This window comes from Streptopelia decaocto (assembly GCF_964273445.1).
Source record: "Streptopelia decaocto genome assembly, chromosome: 6".
NCBI classification, from domain to species: Eukaryota; Metazoa; Chordata; class Aves; order Columbiformes; family Columbidae; genus Streptopelia; species Streptopelia decaocto.
The window spans coordinates 22,552,424-22,569,628 of NC_138660.1; the positions used below are offsets into that span (position 1 = coordinate 22,552,424).

The 17,205-nt window shown below is 48.8% G+C and overlaps 1 protein-coding gene across 1 annotated transcript in view; it reads left to right on the top strand.

Moving 5' to 3' along the window:
- Positions 1–17,205, top strand: part of GPC1 (glypican 1) — a 205,223-nt gene that overhangs the window by 176,773 nt on the left and 11,245 nt on the right. The window contains exon 4 of the mRNA XM_082056808.1: positions 14,107–14,272. Within this exon, the coding sequence (XP_081912934.1) occupies positions 14,107–14,272 (166 nt within the window). The remainder of the gene's footprint in view (positions 1–14,106; positions 14,273–17,205) is intronic.

A 17,205-nucleotide genomic window follows, 5' to 3' on the forward strand; every position in this document is an offset into this window, starting at 1 on the left:
GTAACGGTGACAAATGCTTTAATTTATCAATGTGGGACTATAAAACTGTTCAGCTACTCAAAAGCCCTTGTACATCTGTGATTCTGTGATCTCATTAACATCACTCTCTCCTGACACTTAAAACAGATAAAAGAGGAGAATGATGTAATTTCAGGGGGACCAAAATGAAATATTTGTCATAAATCCTCTAAATGGCAGAGATTTCCAGCTCCATGTGAATGATTCTGCCTGTAGCCAAGTTTGGTGGGTGAAGCACACTGATGGGGCATCTGCAGTTGTGGGATCAGTGGAGGGGAAGGACCTGAAATACCAACAGGCAGCATATTTTTCTCTCACCTTCACGAAGGCTTCTGACCCACTGAATTTTTATTCTGGTCCCCTCTTTCTGAATTCTCCTTCTTCTCTAGATATTGCTTATCAAACGGGATGTGGGGTGCATGACCAGTCACAGATCCTCCTCTTCCCTCTGCCTCCTCCCATGCTGTTTCTCCAGCATGGAGGGTCTTCCAGAAGGGTGCCAACAATTCCTGTCTCTACAAGAGCCCTCCCTGGGGTTGCAGTTAATCCAGTGTGTTGCTTTTGTAGCACAATCTGCGTGCAGTGAGTCGGGAAACCTCAGCAAAGCCTTCCTGATTTTGTAATGAAGGCCAAAACTTGCCCTTTTCCCCTGTCTTCAGGAATGGGTTTAGCACTTTAGGAAAGAGGAAGTGAGAACGCTGATGTGGGAAATCCATTTTATGGATGCCCTGGTAGCCCTCAGCTGTTTCTAAAATAAAAGGCCTGGTTTACCCACTTTACCAGATGTGGATTTACACTAGTGCCAAACGGATGTGAAGTGCTGAACTCTGCAGCTGGTCCTTTGACTTTAGTCTTTTTTCATGTTGCTTTCTACTTAAAATGTTAGGAGAAAATGTATAGGACTTCTATGAAGATCAGAGTCTGGGATTCGACTTTCTTGTCAGCTGGTAACAGCAGTATTTAAAAATAACTCTTTGAACTGAAATTTCTTGAGTGTTTTGGTCAGGAAGTCTGAGAAAGCCTGTTGAAATGGATACTTAGAAATAAATTACCTAGCTATAACCTTCTGAAAAATTAGATTACTTCAGTTTTATTTATTTGCAAATCCCAGAAAAGCTACTGATTTCTATGAAAACCCTCCTAGTTTCAGCTCCTGAGACACTTCCAGGTCAGTATTTGTCACCTGTATCCTATTGCTGTGTCAGGTCCTGGTGCAGAGTCTGCATTACTGGGCATCCTAGAGAAAGACAGGTGCTGTTTGCCAGATTTTCTGGCTGTCTTAAAATGGGGAAGATCCTGTCTTGACTGAGCTACAGACAGGGATTTTGTGTGATTTCTTTAATCCCTGCTGCCTCTTCGCTGTGCCCAAGGGACGTTTCTTCCCCAACCTCTGGCTGTCCAGTCGCTTTGGGCTGCCATTGGCTGGTGGGCGCAGGGTTGGGAACGGGACCGTGTGATGGGAGCAGACGCTCTGCGTCCTGCGGGGCATAAATACATTGAGGGCAGCGGGGGAGAAAATGGCAAAACCATTTCTCATCTTTACTACCATCCTAGCTTTTAAGGCAAAAGTCACCCTGACAGACTGCAGGGTCTGACACCAAGATCTAAAGCTTTTAATGCTGCGGTTCCCTCCACCAGCCTGGCCCCGGGCACAGGGGAGGCTGGTGTGGCTCCGGGCAGCCCAGGCAGAGCGGCAGGGTTGGGGATGGATTAGGATGCATTAGGAGTTATTGATATGCCACGTGTGGGTGAAGGTGTTTGGGCAGCATCTCTACCTTCACATTCAGGTTGTGTGTTTCTGTAACTATTCTTTCAGCACAAATTGCAAGTTTTCATTTAAGTTGCACCATGCCAAGTGCATTTTTCATTGTCGGTGTGAAGCAGCAGCTACCAAATCAGCAGCAACCACAAAATCCCTAGTGAAGGGCGGTCAGAGAAGTTGCACTCCAGTGATGCACACCTCCTGCTGTGTGCCTGGGCAAGAGAGGATAAGTATCCTGGTTTTGTTTGGGACCCTTTCCTTGGCTGTAAGATTGGCAGCTGCCCAAAAATAGCATTTGCTGCAGCTCTGAGCTTTATGTGAACAGGTGAATGCCTTGTGTTGGGAGACGTGCTGCCTGCCAGCTGCTGCTCAGCGATCCACACTTGGTGCAAGCAATTGCTGTGTTCAACCATGAGGGCAAGAACATGTTCTAGGGAATACGTGGTGCAGCCAAGTTGAAATACTGGGAGCGGGGAGGGGAAGCAAGACTGAAATGGTAAAAATGGCAAGGGCTGAGAGGTAACCCTGTATAAAGCAAAAAATCCTCAGAGAGACGCAGCATGGACTATCCTGTCTGGTTTGGTTATTTATCACTCACATTATGATACTGTTCATGCATCTAAGTCTTAGGGACAGGTATCAGAGGTGATCCCGTCTGCACCAGGACACCCAAAAAGGGCAGTGAGACTGTGCAGGGGTCCTTCTGGCCTCCTGCATCTCAGTGCTGTGCCCATGCTGCACTGCCAGGCGGGCAGGAGAGTGGCCCCATGCACAGCAAATGTGAATTTTGCCCATCAGTCAAAAAGTGAGTTATTAGAACAATCTTTACTTTGCTGGATTTGTGTTGCTTCTTGCTCCAGAATTTTAAGTCTCCCCATGGTGGTGGGCATTGATGTGAAGCAACACCAGCTACATAAGGAAGAAACACTTACTTAAATAGTTGGTTTTAGTAGTTGTTTGCATTTTCTTTTCTCAGTAGGTGTTTTTAAGGCAGATTCTCATTTGATTTTGACACAAAATATGATGATTTTCTTTACTAATTTTAGGTTTTTTCACTAAATCCTGTATGTCATTTTACCGATGAAGTTTGTCTATCAGTACATTTTCATTTAAGCAATACTGTGTCTCACAATACATTTCAGCCTTATTTTTTTAAACTTTTATGCTCATATAAGGTAAATGGCAGCTTTCCTGTTTCCCATATGAGTAATTTTTAAACACATGGTGGGTCAAGCTGCATTTGGATGGAAACTGAATTCCAATTAAAAAAGCCCCAAAATAGAATTTTTATAAGTGGTTTTAACAGTTAAATGAATGTGCTGGATACATATGGAAGAAAATGTTTATCTAAACATGCTTTACATTTCCAAGAAGTCAATAATGTAACAAAGACAGTATGGTCATTCCTGGTCCTTTTGTGCTTTAAGGTTGTGGCCATCTCTCATACCCCACTTTTTTCCATAGCTTGGAAGAACAGAGTTGACTTTCGTCTTCAGCTTACAGTTGCTTTTTTGGGTCAGCTAGGCATAAAATTGATCTGACTGAATAAAATTAAGTGAATAATATAATCTCTTTTCACAAACATACAAAGCCACTGTGCTAGAACAGCTTGAGTGCAATGAATTCCTGTCCCATGTACTCGGTAACACACCTCCATCCTATCAGTGGCTTATCTTTATTCAGAGCATCAGCAGCAAGTATGTACAACCATAAATAACATTTTATTTCATATATAGGATTTCACTTTTGTAATTTGTAATAAAACTAAGCATTTATGTAAATTGGCCTCCCCCTGATCCTGAAAAGACGTTAGTGTTTGTAAATGGATGTTACAAAAATGTTATTCCATGGCACTGGTGATTGGCAGTAACCTCGTATCACATCTACTTCCTTCTCACTGGCTGTTATCCCACCTCTCGCTCAGTTTTTGCGCGGCAGAGATATGTGTTCCTGCGTTATGAAAATGACTTGACGGCAGGACACCATTGTGCAGGGACAAGCTTCACCCCAAGGAGCCATAAGGTGCCACAGTAAATTCTCTCTCCATCTGGGAGAAGCTCTCATCTTGGACCTGCTCCCACCAGGGAGGTGGCGTTTTCCTTCAGGGAGATCATCTGTTTGCTCACGTGGGGTTTAATAAGTCTCCCGTGTTCAGACTGCAGTCACCTGTACCTAGAGACAGCTCTACAGGGCTTGGTAAGAGATGGTTCACACAGGAGTTCAGCCTCAGATCTGGCTTTAACAAACCGAGGGGAGGTGATGGGATGTGAGACAGAGCCCTGCAGGGTCCCCACCTGGGACACAGGTCAGGGGAAGGAGTGGGTCCCACAGGAGCTGGAGTCACCCACAGGGATGGAATGAAGCTCACCACAGCCAAATACAAACAACTGCTGGAGCTTTGCAGGTCTGGCTGTGTTCAGGAGGACTGAAGTCCCAGGAGCTGAGAAACCTGTGGCACTTCTGACACCTCTGCCTGTGAAAACCAGCTTAGACTACAGGCTGAAACAAGGTCTTGCACCTTCAGGGACTAGTTCCTGCAGCAGCTCCTGCACTCGCTCCCTCCTGCTTGCGCACAGCCCCTGGCACAGCCACCGAGATTTGCCTGCTGCTGGGCGCCGCAGGGCTGCGGGTGCAGACGGTTTCCAGCACCGCCGTATGTAAAACTAGGGAAAGAGTTTTGCAATAAAGTTGGAATTTGTTTGGACAGATTCAAATCGAGCTGGATGGGTAGCATGCAGTGTTGAACACATCCTTCTGTATTTCAGATATTACTTGCCAGTATTTCTATCTGTTATTATGTTTAAATCACAACCCTTCAGACATAAAAACCCATAGGTGTTCTGAATATAATAGAAATAATGCAGGCAAGCAGATATATGTCTCCCATATTTACCTGGTGGTTAAAAGTCAATTGAATCTAGTTTTCAAAGGACTGAAAATTGTACCAGCTGGAAATAATTGCATCAGATGAACAGAGCAGGGAGTGTGTTGAATAGGCAAGTGGTAGCTTGCCGTATTTTCCTCCAGAGGGAGAGGAGTGTGACAGCAGTCTCTATCCACATGAATCTTCCTTATTTTAATATCTGAAGGCAGTGAGGCACTAGGCAGGAATCCCAGGTGCAGATCCTTCCGGTCAGCTGTGGGTCCTGCCCTCGTGTCCAGTGACCTTCGCAGGCTGTGCTGCTTCTGGAGCCATTGGCATTGCTGGCTGCAGAGGGAGCCAGGGCTGACTCTGCTCTGTGTTTCCCTGCCTCAGTTTGGCTGGGTTACCCTAGCCTTCTTCTTTCTATCTATCTATCTATCTATCTATCTATCTATCTATCTATCTATTTATTTATTTTTCTGAGTCTGTAAAATGGTCGTTTGGATGCTGGGCTGGCGGGGATGGACCCAAGCAGCCTGTCGAGCCTCAGGCTTCACACCAGCTCTGGTCTGATGGAGTGCGAAGGGCACGGATTTGGCATCAGGCTCTGTCCTCTCTGTCCCTCACCCTGTGTCGAGCTGACTGCAGCAAGATGAGAGCAAGAGAGTCCCCCAAACTGCGGGGTCATCTGTGTCCTGCCCCTGCCACCAGACCCCAGCACAGCCACCACCCTGCGTGGTGTGCCTGCCCCCACTTGCTTTCTGATCCCTCACAGGGGTGCAGAAACATGCTTGATGTATCTTGAATGATGGGCTTGGTGAGGCTTAAAACTCACTGTGCTCCGAGGACTCATGGCTGAGCATTTGTGGAAGGAAGGTGCAAAATAATGACTGAAGTGATTATACAATTCATTAGACTTTGAAAGAATCATATTTCTGTCAGCCCCGCAGCTGTTTCTCTTAAGAGTTTTATTCTGAAAGATTGGAAAGCTTGGTTCATTTAACATACGTCAAGGTGCTAATTACATCAAGGCTGGCATAAACATGCACAAGGCAGCTGCTGACCATGTGGCGGGAGAGCGGGGGTCTGCTCTTCATACCGGCTCCTCCATGCCAGGGGAGGGCTGGGAGCACCTGCAGCTCCCATTTCTTCCACTGGGGAAATGGATGCTGATGACCTGGTGCACAGAGCAGCCGTGGCCCTGATTTCCAGTTTGCACACGTGGAAATGCAAGGAGCAGCATTGCCCTGCTTTTTTTTTTTTCGTTGTGGGATTTGAGGTTCCTTCCATGGGGAGACTGTAAAAATGAAAGGTTTCCTAACATGAAATTGCCATGTTGCAGATAGCTCCAATCACAGAGCCAGCCAGCTCCCCAGAGAAACAAACCTGTCCTCCCGGTGCTGGTCTTGCTATAAAAGAGAGGGCAAGGCTGGCTTTCCGAGTGCATTCCTGGCTGCTGTGCATCCTGCAGATGGCTTGACAGCACCAGCCCCACAGGATCCACTCCCCTGCTTGGCCTTTCTTTGTAGCTGCTGTTCTTCATGCTGACAACCTTATCCCAACTGTACAATTCCAGCTGAAGGATTTGGAGTAATTGGAGTGGCTCTGAACACCCTCCTGCCTTTCCCAGTGCGCACGGCCTGATCTATGAATTGAAGAGCTGACCTGTTTTCCCTTAAACACTACCCCAGAATGGGTTTTTCACAGCTGGCAGGAAAAACTTCTCTTACTTTACCACCTGCAATCAAAATATGCATGAGAAGGTAAGCCAGAGTGCTACAGAAGCTACTGCAGCTGCCTGTATAGCTGTGCTCAGCCGTTAAGCCTCAGGCGGTCTCCAGCTTTCTGCCTCTAGAAAGCTGCCTGCTGGCTTAGAGCATCCCATGGTCTGGAAACCTAAGTTGCCTGATGTGGCCGGGTTTAACTGCTGCTTCTGGAGGTTGCAGTGGCCATTCAGCCAGTAACTCCTTCTACCTGGAAAAATCTATCGGAGCGTTCATGCAGGCACGTTTTGACATATATCTGATGCGTCTGGAGGTATTTTGTCTTCACCTCAACCCTCCCTGCGTCATGCCAGAACTGCAGCCAGGTGCTACAGGTCCCCCTGCCCACCTTGGGTCTGTGCTATTTCTCAGAGGCTTGAGCCAGGAAGGGGACTGGGAGAGCAGCCACAGAACAACACCTTTGCTGGCAGTGTTTGGGACTTCTCCATCCATCAGCCAACCTGCCTGCATCCCCGTGACAAGCTGGGGAGTTGACAGCACTTCCAACAGCTTTTATTTTTCACCCAGGCCTCTTTCTCCATCCCTAAATCTCTCCCCTCTACCTAACCCTGCTTCCCCTGGGAAGTAAGGCACAGATGGCTCACAGCAGCCTGGGGGTGAATGTGCAAGGGGAGAGAGGGGGTAGGAAAAATACCAGTAAGAGCTCAGCTTATTTTGATGGTGTTAAATGCCTTTCAGATGTATTTAAAGGCCCCTGAAGGCTGCGGAGTCCCATCGCCTTGCAGCTAGGCTTCAGGTTCTCATTTGCTTTTAAGCCAGGCTTCAAAAGGAGAAAGGATTTGGGGTTGGAGTTTTTTCTTTTTTTTATTTTTTTTTGTCTTTTACTTGTTTGAAGCCAGCACTTCAAAAGCAGCATCTGCAGCTTGGCTGCAGGTTCTGGGTGCTAAAGGAGCCGGCCACCTCCCAACGGGCGCAGAGGAGCAGAGCTGGGCTCCCCCCTCACAGTGGCCGGAGCCGGGCGTGCTGTGCCCGCAGCCCAACCACACGCTGTGCTGCTGCGGCAGCCGCTCAGTGCTGCCAGTGTTCAAATGACTTTCCAGATGCCTGTGGCTTCCTAAAGCTCAATCTTTCTCCAGCGCTCAGGAAGCTGGGAGGGGAAGGGAGGATCATTGCTCTGTCAAAAAGACCCTATAACTCCTTGACGTGATGTACGGAGCTTATCCCAGCACTAGTGCCTCTTCGGTTGCTGTTCCCTGGGGCCTCCTTCTCTGCATCCCGCGCTTTGTTCTTTGGTCTTCCCAGCCACCTTTTCAGGAAATAAATGGCTTGGATAAAGAAATGCTTTTTGGAGTGAGGAGGGTATAGCTCTTTCAGCTAAAAGAGACTGAGAGCTTGTGAAAACTCATATCATCACTTCTATGATCTTTTCTGTGCCATGATGTTACCAGGGGTGTTTCAGAGGCTCTTGGATACTTCCCAAGCAGTAGGCATTAGGGTAACGGCAGAAAAAACATCTCTTCTTTGCACCTCTCTGTCTGCGTGACCTGTCAAATGAGGTCCTGGTTCAGAAGGGTAAAAACCTCCCACTGTTGTAGATTCAGAGAAGTCCAGGCTCAGGCCAGGAGGAACTGCATCCCTCTCTGCATCCCCGGTGACCTGCACCAAAGCTTACACTGAAGGGAGGACTGCAAATCAGTCAGTGGTGTTGGAAAATCAGTGTATAACCTGTGGAGGTGCTTTAGTGAAAGAACACATAATGGTGAGGCAGAGAGAACTGTCCCATGGCTTTATGAAACATCCTTTTAGTTATCTCTGAGCTTGTATGTCTGTGCACTGGTGTTGAACATGCAAGTCACAAGTTTGATTTGTTCTTTAAAGACATGAAGGATGAGAAGGCTTTTTCCTATGCTCTGGAAAAATCTAGCCCATTTTGACTGGAGTGCTGCCCTGCTGCTCTGTCCTACAGAGGCTAAAGCCCTGGCCATCCCCAAAGCCATCTGCACTCAAGTGCCTTCAGTCCCTCGAGTGTCTGTGTCTCACCTGTTGGAGCTGAATGCTTTCCCCTTCTACAAGTAGTTTCGCCTCCCCTGTGTCTTTGCTTCAGAAAGCTTATAGCTGTTCTGAAGTTATGTTTTAGGTAATATGAAGGACAGCTTAGCTCTTCTTGAATGTGTCTCAATGCAGGGAGATGGAGTAAGTGACTGCTTGTTATCCCTGAGCCCCCTGTGTTTCTGTGATTCTCTGCTTGGAAAGCATAACAATAAAATACATGGCAGGAGTTGTGGGATTTTTTTGTTAGAAGCCTTTCACACTGAATGTTTTCTAAATTGGCTGGGTGGTGGCAAGAAACCCAGCTAGCGACTAATCCCCCAGCCCATCCTCTCAGCAAATTGCTTGCAAAAGTCATTAATTTTACTGTAATTGATTTAAACATTGCTCAGGAGGAGGAAAAAATGAGGGAAAAAATGCCACTCCAAATGTTGAGAGTTATGTGTTCTCATTTTTTCTGCTGTATTATCTCCATACGCATCCATTCTCTTCTGGCTGTGTTGCAAACGCGGGTGTGGAACTGTCGCAGGGTGAGCCCCAGCTCAGGGGTCACCTTGGGCAGCTGTCCCAGGAGCTGTGCAGCCCCAAGCGCTCCAGCTCCCTCCCAGGCACGGTACAAGAGAGTCTGCAAAGACCTTTTGCTCTGGCAAAGCACCTGCCTCCAGCAATTCACATCTGATCAAGTGGCTCCCTCAACAAAGCATGGGCACATCAGGCTTTGGAAAGTAGCCATGGAAAAGCACAGAGCTCGGCCACTTGCAATGAGCCACAGTCGTGGGGTAATACCTGATAACAACCTCCCTGAAATGTCAGCGGTTGTGGTGGAATGGGGCATTTTATGAGACAGCCACCTGTTCCTGTTGCATCACTTCATTGCTACTCGAATCAGCTACTGTATCCCCAGCTCTAAAGTAGTTTTAATTAAAGGATTTATTGGTCAATACTGATTTGTCCCCTATTTTGGGTATATCTTAGAAGATAATTTTTTTTTCCTTATCACTTCATCACTGGGCTTACACTTTAGGGACTGTACCCACTGATGTCACTGGGATCAGAACAGAGTCTGTGGATTTTAACTTTGTATAGCATGTTTGTTTATACCTCTGATAAATGAAGGAGGAGTGCCCTGGCTCCAAGCCTTATCTCCCACTAATCGTTTATTTTCAGATCCTTGGGAAATGGCTTCTCCAATGTATTGTGTGTGTTCTCTTGACATCTTAATGAAGTTTCTAGGTCACTGAGCTAAGAAAGGACTATAGGTGCCACTAAAGTTAAAGGAGAACTGTGTCTCCTTCAAGGAGAACAAGCCACAGGCTGGGCCAGGTTGACGGTACTTAGAGAAATCAATTATTGTCATGTACTGCCTTCATGCTGTGCCAGATCATTTAAAGATGAAGAGATGATGTTAGCTTTCACTCTGTCTGCAGGAGTTTGCATGCTCCTGCTTTCAGGCCACCTGCGATTAATAGAGGATGATGCGTATAGACCTATCAGTAGTTGCAAATGTGCGCTGGGAAGCCAGAGGGTTCTCTGTCAGGTCTTAGCTGTTGGGCAGGGAGTAGGTCATAATGTTTCAGGTTCTTTTAAAGGCAGAAGGATGAAAGCAGAAGCACAAGGAAATGAAGATGTCTCAGTGTGCAGGTGGAGGTCAGTCTTGACTTTGCCAGCCTGGAGAAACTGCTTCACTCTCCCTGTGGGGGTGTTTATCTAAAACGAGCTGCCACGAAGGGCACGTGGTCCCATGGTTCCAGCCCGAGGAGCTCTTTTCTCCAGTGCCACTGCTGGGGCCGGCTGTACCCCAGATGTGAGCAGGGTACAGAGTGTTCCTGGCTGCGGGGCTCTCCTGGCTGTTTTGCTCTATCCACACAGGGGAGGGAATCTCAGCCCCTCCTAACTGGACTAACTGGGGCTGGGATTGCTCTGTGTGGATACAGCATACCTGAAAAAAACCTGGAAGTTTACTTCAGCAAACTAATCCATGAGGGCTAAGAGATGCCTGCAGGGCTCCATTCCTTAACATGCTGCAAATTTCCCAAAGGGAAGGTGCAGGATTGGTGCTGGGAGGGGCTCTGGGAGCCACAAGTCCTGGCTCTCCTGTGCCCTGTGTGGAGCAGAAGTCCATGGGCTGGAAGGAACGATGAGGAACAGAGCTCTGGCCAAGCAAAACATGCGGAGAGTACACTCCAAAAATCCTCTTCCTGCTCTCTCATCCCTCTGTTCTCAGTTCAGCTTTGCAGCCTGCCTGTGAAAAAGGGGTGCTGCTGCCAACAGGAGAGGTTTGACTTGTCTTTGGGGAAAGGGAGTGGAGCTTGGCCTCTTCCACCTGCACAAATTCATACTCATTCTTGCTGCCAATAAATTAAGTTGAACACTTGACAACTGCCAGATTCAGTGGAGCAACAGCTGGTGGTGGATGTGTCGCCTGCTCATCTTCAGAGAGGCTCTGTGGCAGGGGTGCCACCTCACCTGGGTGCTGCAGGGCAGCATGTCACTCCATTGTCCTCCGGGAGACAAAGCCACCTTGTGAGAGTGACAGGCTGGCAGTACACACACAGCTCCTCTCTGACATCCTGAAATTACCCTTACTGAGGAGCAAAAGCAACTTTTCCCCCAAAAACCCTCAGGAGCTGAGCCTGAATCTCATGAGCCACTGTCACAGGTGGTATCGCTGGGGATAGGTGGTTTTGTCTGGCTGGCAGCCGTGGTCAGGGGGAGGTGGATGGCAGGACGGCAGGCAGCTGTCTGCATCACAGGGAGCCTGGGCAGCTGCCTGCACTCGCCGGTTGTGCCAGAGGCCAGATGGAGTAGGTGGGCACTGAGGAGGGGGGACACACCACTGCTCCCCTTCTGCAGCTCTGCATGGTGGCAGGGCACGGGGGCCCTGCACAATTACTCTCTGGTAGCTGAGGGACTGCTGTGCTCAGGTGTGAAGATCCTTTCTGTCATGTCAAAAATGACATGCGCAAAAACAAATGCAGAGACCAGGATAAATTCTGCAAGCAGAAATACTTTTGAAATGCCCACCGGGCCTGTCACATGCTTCATTTAAATATGGGCTCATTGTGGTCACCTGGGTGACTCCAGTACAGTTGCTGCGTTTACACAGTACTTTAAAGCTAAGCGTGTTGGGGATGCTTTTCTGAGCCAAGATCTGTCACTTGCCTCTCTCTGTGTCCCACATGGGATCTGGCAGGGTACCAAATAGCTTTGTTTTTTGGCTGCTGGTGGCTCTCCTCCCTGCACTGGATGGCTGGTCCACACTCCCCAGGGGTGTTTCTTGTGCTCTCCCATTTCAGCCAAAGCACTTCAGCTCCCTCCACTCCACAGGCCTGCACTGTTCAACTGCAGATGTACGTGTTTGCAGGCAAAGCATCCGGCTGCTCCCTGCCTCCAGTCAGGGCTGGGCAAGGTCTCATTTTCAGGGCTCAGCTACGTGACTCATTTGTGCCAGAGCTCCCCGAATACTGCAACCCGGTTGGTGCTGTGTGAGGTTCCAGTGCTCCACGACCACAGCTGGACAAGCCGGGACGAGCAGGATGGGGTGTGCCGGTAAGACACGGAGACAGAGTTGTGATCAGGACCTGGTTGCATATACAGGTTACGTGCTCTGTTTGGGGCTTCCCTGTATAATTCATGTTCGTGAACATCCTGCCTGGGAGTGAGAGGTCGCAGCTCCATTCCTAGCTGCATCTCCTGGTGTCTGTGTAAATGTTCTGATTTCAGAAGGTCTTCAGCTACAGCCTGTGTTCGTGTTCAGCGTGCATTTACCTTCTCAGTCACTATTCAGTCATGGTTATTTAAACGCTGAGGTGAAAAATAAACTCTTCTTTTGTTTGCCTGTCCCCCTGCTTTGTTCCACACCGATTCAGATCACCAAGGCAGGAGACAGCAGTGCCTTCACCACTGCTCCCGGGGATGGAGCAAGCAGTGCGGCGGGACAAAGCCTCCATCTCCTGGCAGCAGAGCTGCACAGCAGCCAGGCGATGGCTCCTCTCTGCAGGACTTGTCCCAGAAAGGAGACAGAGAGCTCACCTGGAGAGCAGAGCCAGGCCCTGGCCTGCCTGGTGTTCTCTGCACAGCTCAGCCCCCCCGGCCACGGTGGGGCACAGCGTTTAATATGCAAGGATTTCAGGGCTTGTTCTGGCTGCTGAGGTAGGGAGGGAAGCCATCTCCATTTGGGTTCTCTCTCTGAGACCTAGAAATTTTTTTCCTGGTCCTGAAGAGGGTTCTCACAAGGTTATTTTAATGCATTCCTCCCTGCCCCAGCACCGTGCAACATCTGTTTCCCAAGGCTGACTGGAAGTGAGGTGCTACCATGCACACAGTTTCAGGAGGGGGGAAGCTTAGAGATTTTCTCTCTCGGCCTCTGATAGTGGGCTCAGCATGTTCACGTTCTCCTCAGAGTATCTCAGAACTGAATCTTTTTGGAGTCCCACAGAAGAAAGTTAAGAAGCCATGTTGAAAGTATTTTTCACAAGTAATAAAGAGTTAGGGGCAGTTCTCAGCATTGCAGCTGCAGCTTGAGGCTCAGGGATCTCTCCATGTTGAAATTTGCCCCTTCCATCACCTTCCATCCTTTTGGGCTCCTTGTGACTGCCAAGTACCTGGGTACCAAGGGAGACTTGCATGCAGACACTTCTGTTTATTTTTGTAAATGGTTTTAAAAGAATGATAAGGGAATTGCAAATGGATCTGAGCAAAGATAGAAAAAGACCACAAAAGAGAAAACACTTCAGTAATAAGACTGGGGAGCACTGACCTCTGCCAGCATCTCTGTAGGGTCTGCCAGGTTGTTATTCATCCCCCAGCTTACACAGACAGCCCCTTGCCTGTGGTAGTTGGAGGGGGACACTGTCCCATGACTGGCGGTCTGGGGGGACTGAGACATACTGCCGAGGCTGCCACCCTGCTCTGCACCTGCTCTGGCTCTGTGCTTATGGGACCGGGGTAGTTTAATTAAAGGTGGCAGAGCCCCCTCCAGAGTCACCTCTGCAAAGCACCGGCTGCACATGCAGAGCCTTCAAGCCGCTGTCACAGTGTGTGTTGGCCCCTTCACCAGCTGCCTGCGGCTCCTGAAGTTCTTTCAGAGAGTAGTCACATCCCCATGTCAAGTGCTCTCAACTGCCTGTATTTTTGGAATTGTTCAAGTTGTTCCCCAACACCATGCTTCTTTGCAAAGATGCCAGCTGAGAGCTTTCCATGTCCAGGCCCCCGCTGTGCGTCCCCCCAGGAAGCTGGAGATGCAGTTTGTGGTGGGACACCTGCATCTGCCGGGTGGTGACAACAAACCCTCCCTGCAGGAAGGGCACAGTGGTGGCACTGGTTGAAGAGGGGCCAGGGCACATGTGTGCCATGTGTCAGGGTCACAGCTATAGCCAGCAGGCAGCCCAGGCTGTCCTTGTGCTACCAGACCTGGCTGGAAGGGGGATGGTGCTCACATCTGGGTTTTTCTCAGAACTCTGGGTTTAAACACAGCCCAAGGAACTAGCAGTTGCCTCGGGGGTCCCATCCCTCTGACAAGGATGACAACCAAGGAAGGGTGGGGGGAAGAAGAGGTGCTGAGAGGGGAAGCCCAGGCATCCCTGCTGCCTTTCAGATCACGCCAACCTCCTTCACCCCAGGGAAGGGGGGAGTTGGCCCCTTGCGCCCCCAGCCAGCCTGTGTGCCTGACTCCCATCTGTCTCCCCCAGGTCCCTCTCAGCCACGAGTGCACCCGCGCCATCATGAAGCTGATGTACTGCCCACACTGCCGGGGCATGTCCAGCGTGAAACCCTGCAACAACTACTGCCTCAACGTGGTGAAGGGCTGCCTGGCCAACCAAGCGGACCTGAACACTGAGTGGAAGTACCTGATGGGTAAGATGACCTTCCTCTGCTGCAGCACAGCAGCCTCTTGTGGCACTTTTTGAACCCTCTGAGGCAGGGTTCGTCCAGTAAAGAAAGGACTATGGAAGGCCCTTTTACACTACAATTTCTGTTTCTGATCTCACAGCTAGAAGCTATTGCAGGACATTTTGCTGGGCTTTAGTACCATTCGAAAGGACACTGCTGGGCTGACTGCCAAGGGCTTAAAGAGTTTTCATCTTGCCTGTGCCTCAGTTGTGATTGCCTACACTTTGCATGCTAGTGATTCTTCCTTCCCTCTCAAGTGTTGAAGCTCAGGGACAGATCTGGCCACATGTACTCTGTCAGAGCGCCTCCTCATCCATACCTGAGCATTTGTGCAAGCAGAGGAGAAGTACTTGCTGGTCACCTTGTGAGACTGACTAGAGACATGAAGCCATGAACCGTTTCCATGGGTGGAAAGCAAAGAGATCGGAGTCATGTACTTCTAAACATAAAGAGGTGTCTTAAACAAACACACAGGGAGGGAGAAGTTACAGGCATCACCAAGAATGGGAAAATTAGACTTGTATTTTAAATAAGAGTTAATTTTCTTTTAACTTTGTCACTAAGCTAAGATGACGGATATTTTAAAGTACGTTGTATGTGTATAGAGGTGCCCATTTCTTTGAGTTTAAAGCCAGAAATATCACTGTGATAGTGTAGTCTGATCTCCAGTGAAACACAGGCTGGAGAACTTCAACCAGGCATTTCTGCAGGAAATTCTCCATTGCCTGATCAGACTCAGGTATCTCTTTAAAGAGACCTCATGTGTCACTCAGCTATTTTTCCAGAGCCCATGGCTCCTGGTTTAAATGTGAACTGTTGCTGAGAGTGGCTTGTGGAGCTGACAGACATGGGTTGAGGCTGGTGAGAGTTTGTGTTTAGAAAACGGTGTGTTTGTGTTGCAGCGCACATCCTCTCCCTATCTGCAGCCCATCTGGGTGGTGGTTTGCTGTGGTGAAGCTCCCACTCCTCCTTGTGCCCACAGCATCACCCAGCACGCTCCTCTTACTCTCCCAGGTTGTACATTTAGGCCTGGAGTGATCCGAGACGTGAGGGAGCCTTGATGTTTGTCTGGGCTGATGGAAGGCAGGAGCACCAGAGGAGAGGAGCTTTGGGCTCGGCCTTTTCCCTTGCTTTGGCACACACTGCCTGGCCAGCAAGGCTGCCAGCATGCTAGCCAGCTGCAGACTGGCAGGCTGGCTCAGGGTTGATGTGTGGTGGTGTAACAAGAAAAATCCCAAAGTTCCAGAAGTGTCATCTGCCTGTCAAGGGACATTGCAGACTATGCAGCGAACCACTGCACAGGGAGGCCAGTGCTCGGTGAGGTGCAGTGGCCAGCTGCCCCCTCGTGCCCGGGGCTAATGAACCCCATTGCAACTTACAGCAGCTAATTGGAAGCACTCCCCATGAGAGTGACTCAGGAAGCTGCTGCAGCAGAGGCGGAGGAATACTGCCTTCCCCGAGGGTTTACACCAGGACTTTGATGGCACTTTGGCCTTTCTGAGTGGAGCAAGCCAACCGTTCCTGTCACTGCTCTCCTGGCAGGATGACGGCCGTCTCCTGAAAGGTCAGTGTACAGCTCTCTTTGATTGACAGGGAGGCAATTCCAGATGCATTTTGCAGTTATTCTGGCTTCCTCTTCCCCAAGAGACACCGTCAAAGGGTGATGGCTCGAAAGAAATTGGAGCTTCTTTCAAATTTCAGTTTTACGTTTTAGTGTCAGAGGTCACAATTTGATCAAGGACTGCAGCAGGACATAGGGTCAAAGGTTCACTGATGATGTCTACTCTTCTCACTTCTCCAGGCCCTTCCTTGTATCTGGAGAGGATTTTGTTACACTAAATACAGAGTAACTCTTTCAATTTGACAAACTAGGGCAGGTCAACTTAAGGGACATTTTTATAGTAAGTGGTTCAAACGTAATTTATCAATAATTTGGGGTGCAGCCTATAATTGTATCTCGACGTCAGTGCCTCTGCAAGCTAGAATTGCTTGGAAGATGCAGTCTCAAAGATGACACCACAGCCCCTGAGTGGCAGCAAAGTTAAACTGCAAGCTCTTTATTGTTGCAGGAGATGTTATTTCCCAGAATACAAAAAAAAAAAAAAAAAAAAAAAAAATTACCCCCTTGTATGGCATGTTTAGCTTTAGAAATCAATTCTGATGTAGGACTGTGTTGCAGGAAAAGAGAGCACGTTAACTTGGAAACTGTGGCCCTTGTTTCCATTCTTCCTCAAGCTAAACAGCAACATCTTTTTTTCTTTTTTTTTAAGTGCTGAAAATAAGTACATAATTTTTCCAAGCTGTGAGTTTGCATGTTGTTAAATCCCATTCTATAGACCTGAGCAAAGAGTATTTTGTGATCCATGATCCTGACTGGCTGAGGTTTGAGCCCTCCCAGTTGTTTGACTGTCACCCTTGCTCCCCACAGGGTGGACCTGCTTTCAGACTGCAAGTCCCATGGGCGTGATCTGGTATCTTCTGTGGGTTTGTGCTGTCCCTCATTGAGTCTTTGCCTGGCTTGGTCATTCTCTGAGAGCTGTCAAGGTCTGAACATCGATCGTGTACCAGCAGAGAGAACACACTTGCCAGGACTGAGCATGCTGTTAAATTGACAACAGTGTGCTCAGCATCAGGCCTTCATTATTAACATACTGTGTCCCCTGTGGACCTAGTGTTTTGCACAAACCTCATCCAGACCTCATGGAAGTCATGGCGGGGGGGTTCTGCCAGGTCTTGCTGCCTTGCCCAAGTGGGAGATGGAACGCTGTCCCAGCAGGTTCGGGATGACAGTGGTCTGTGGTTGTGCCACAGCTGGGTGGACTCCTGCTCGCAGGAAATTTGCTGTGTGGCTCAAAGATAAGCGTCAGTCCTTTAAACTGGCATCACAGGTGGCACAC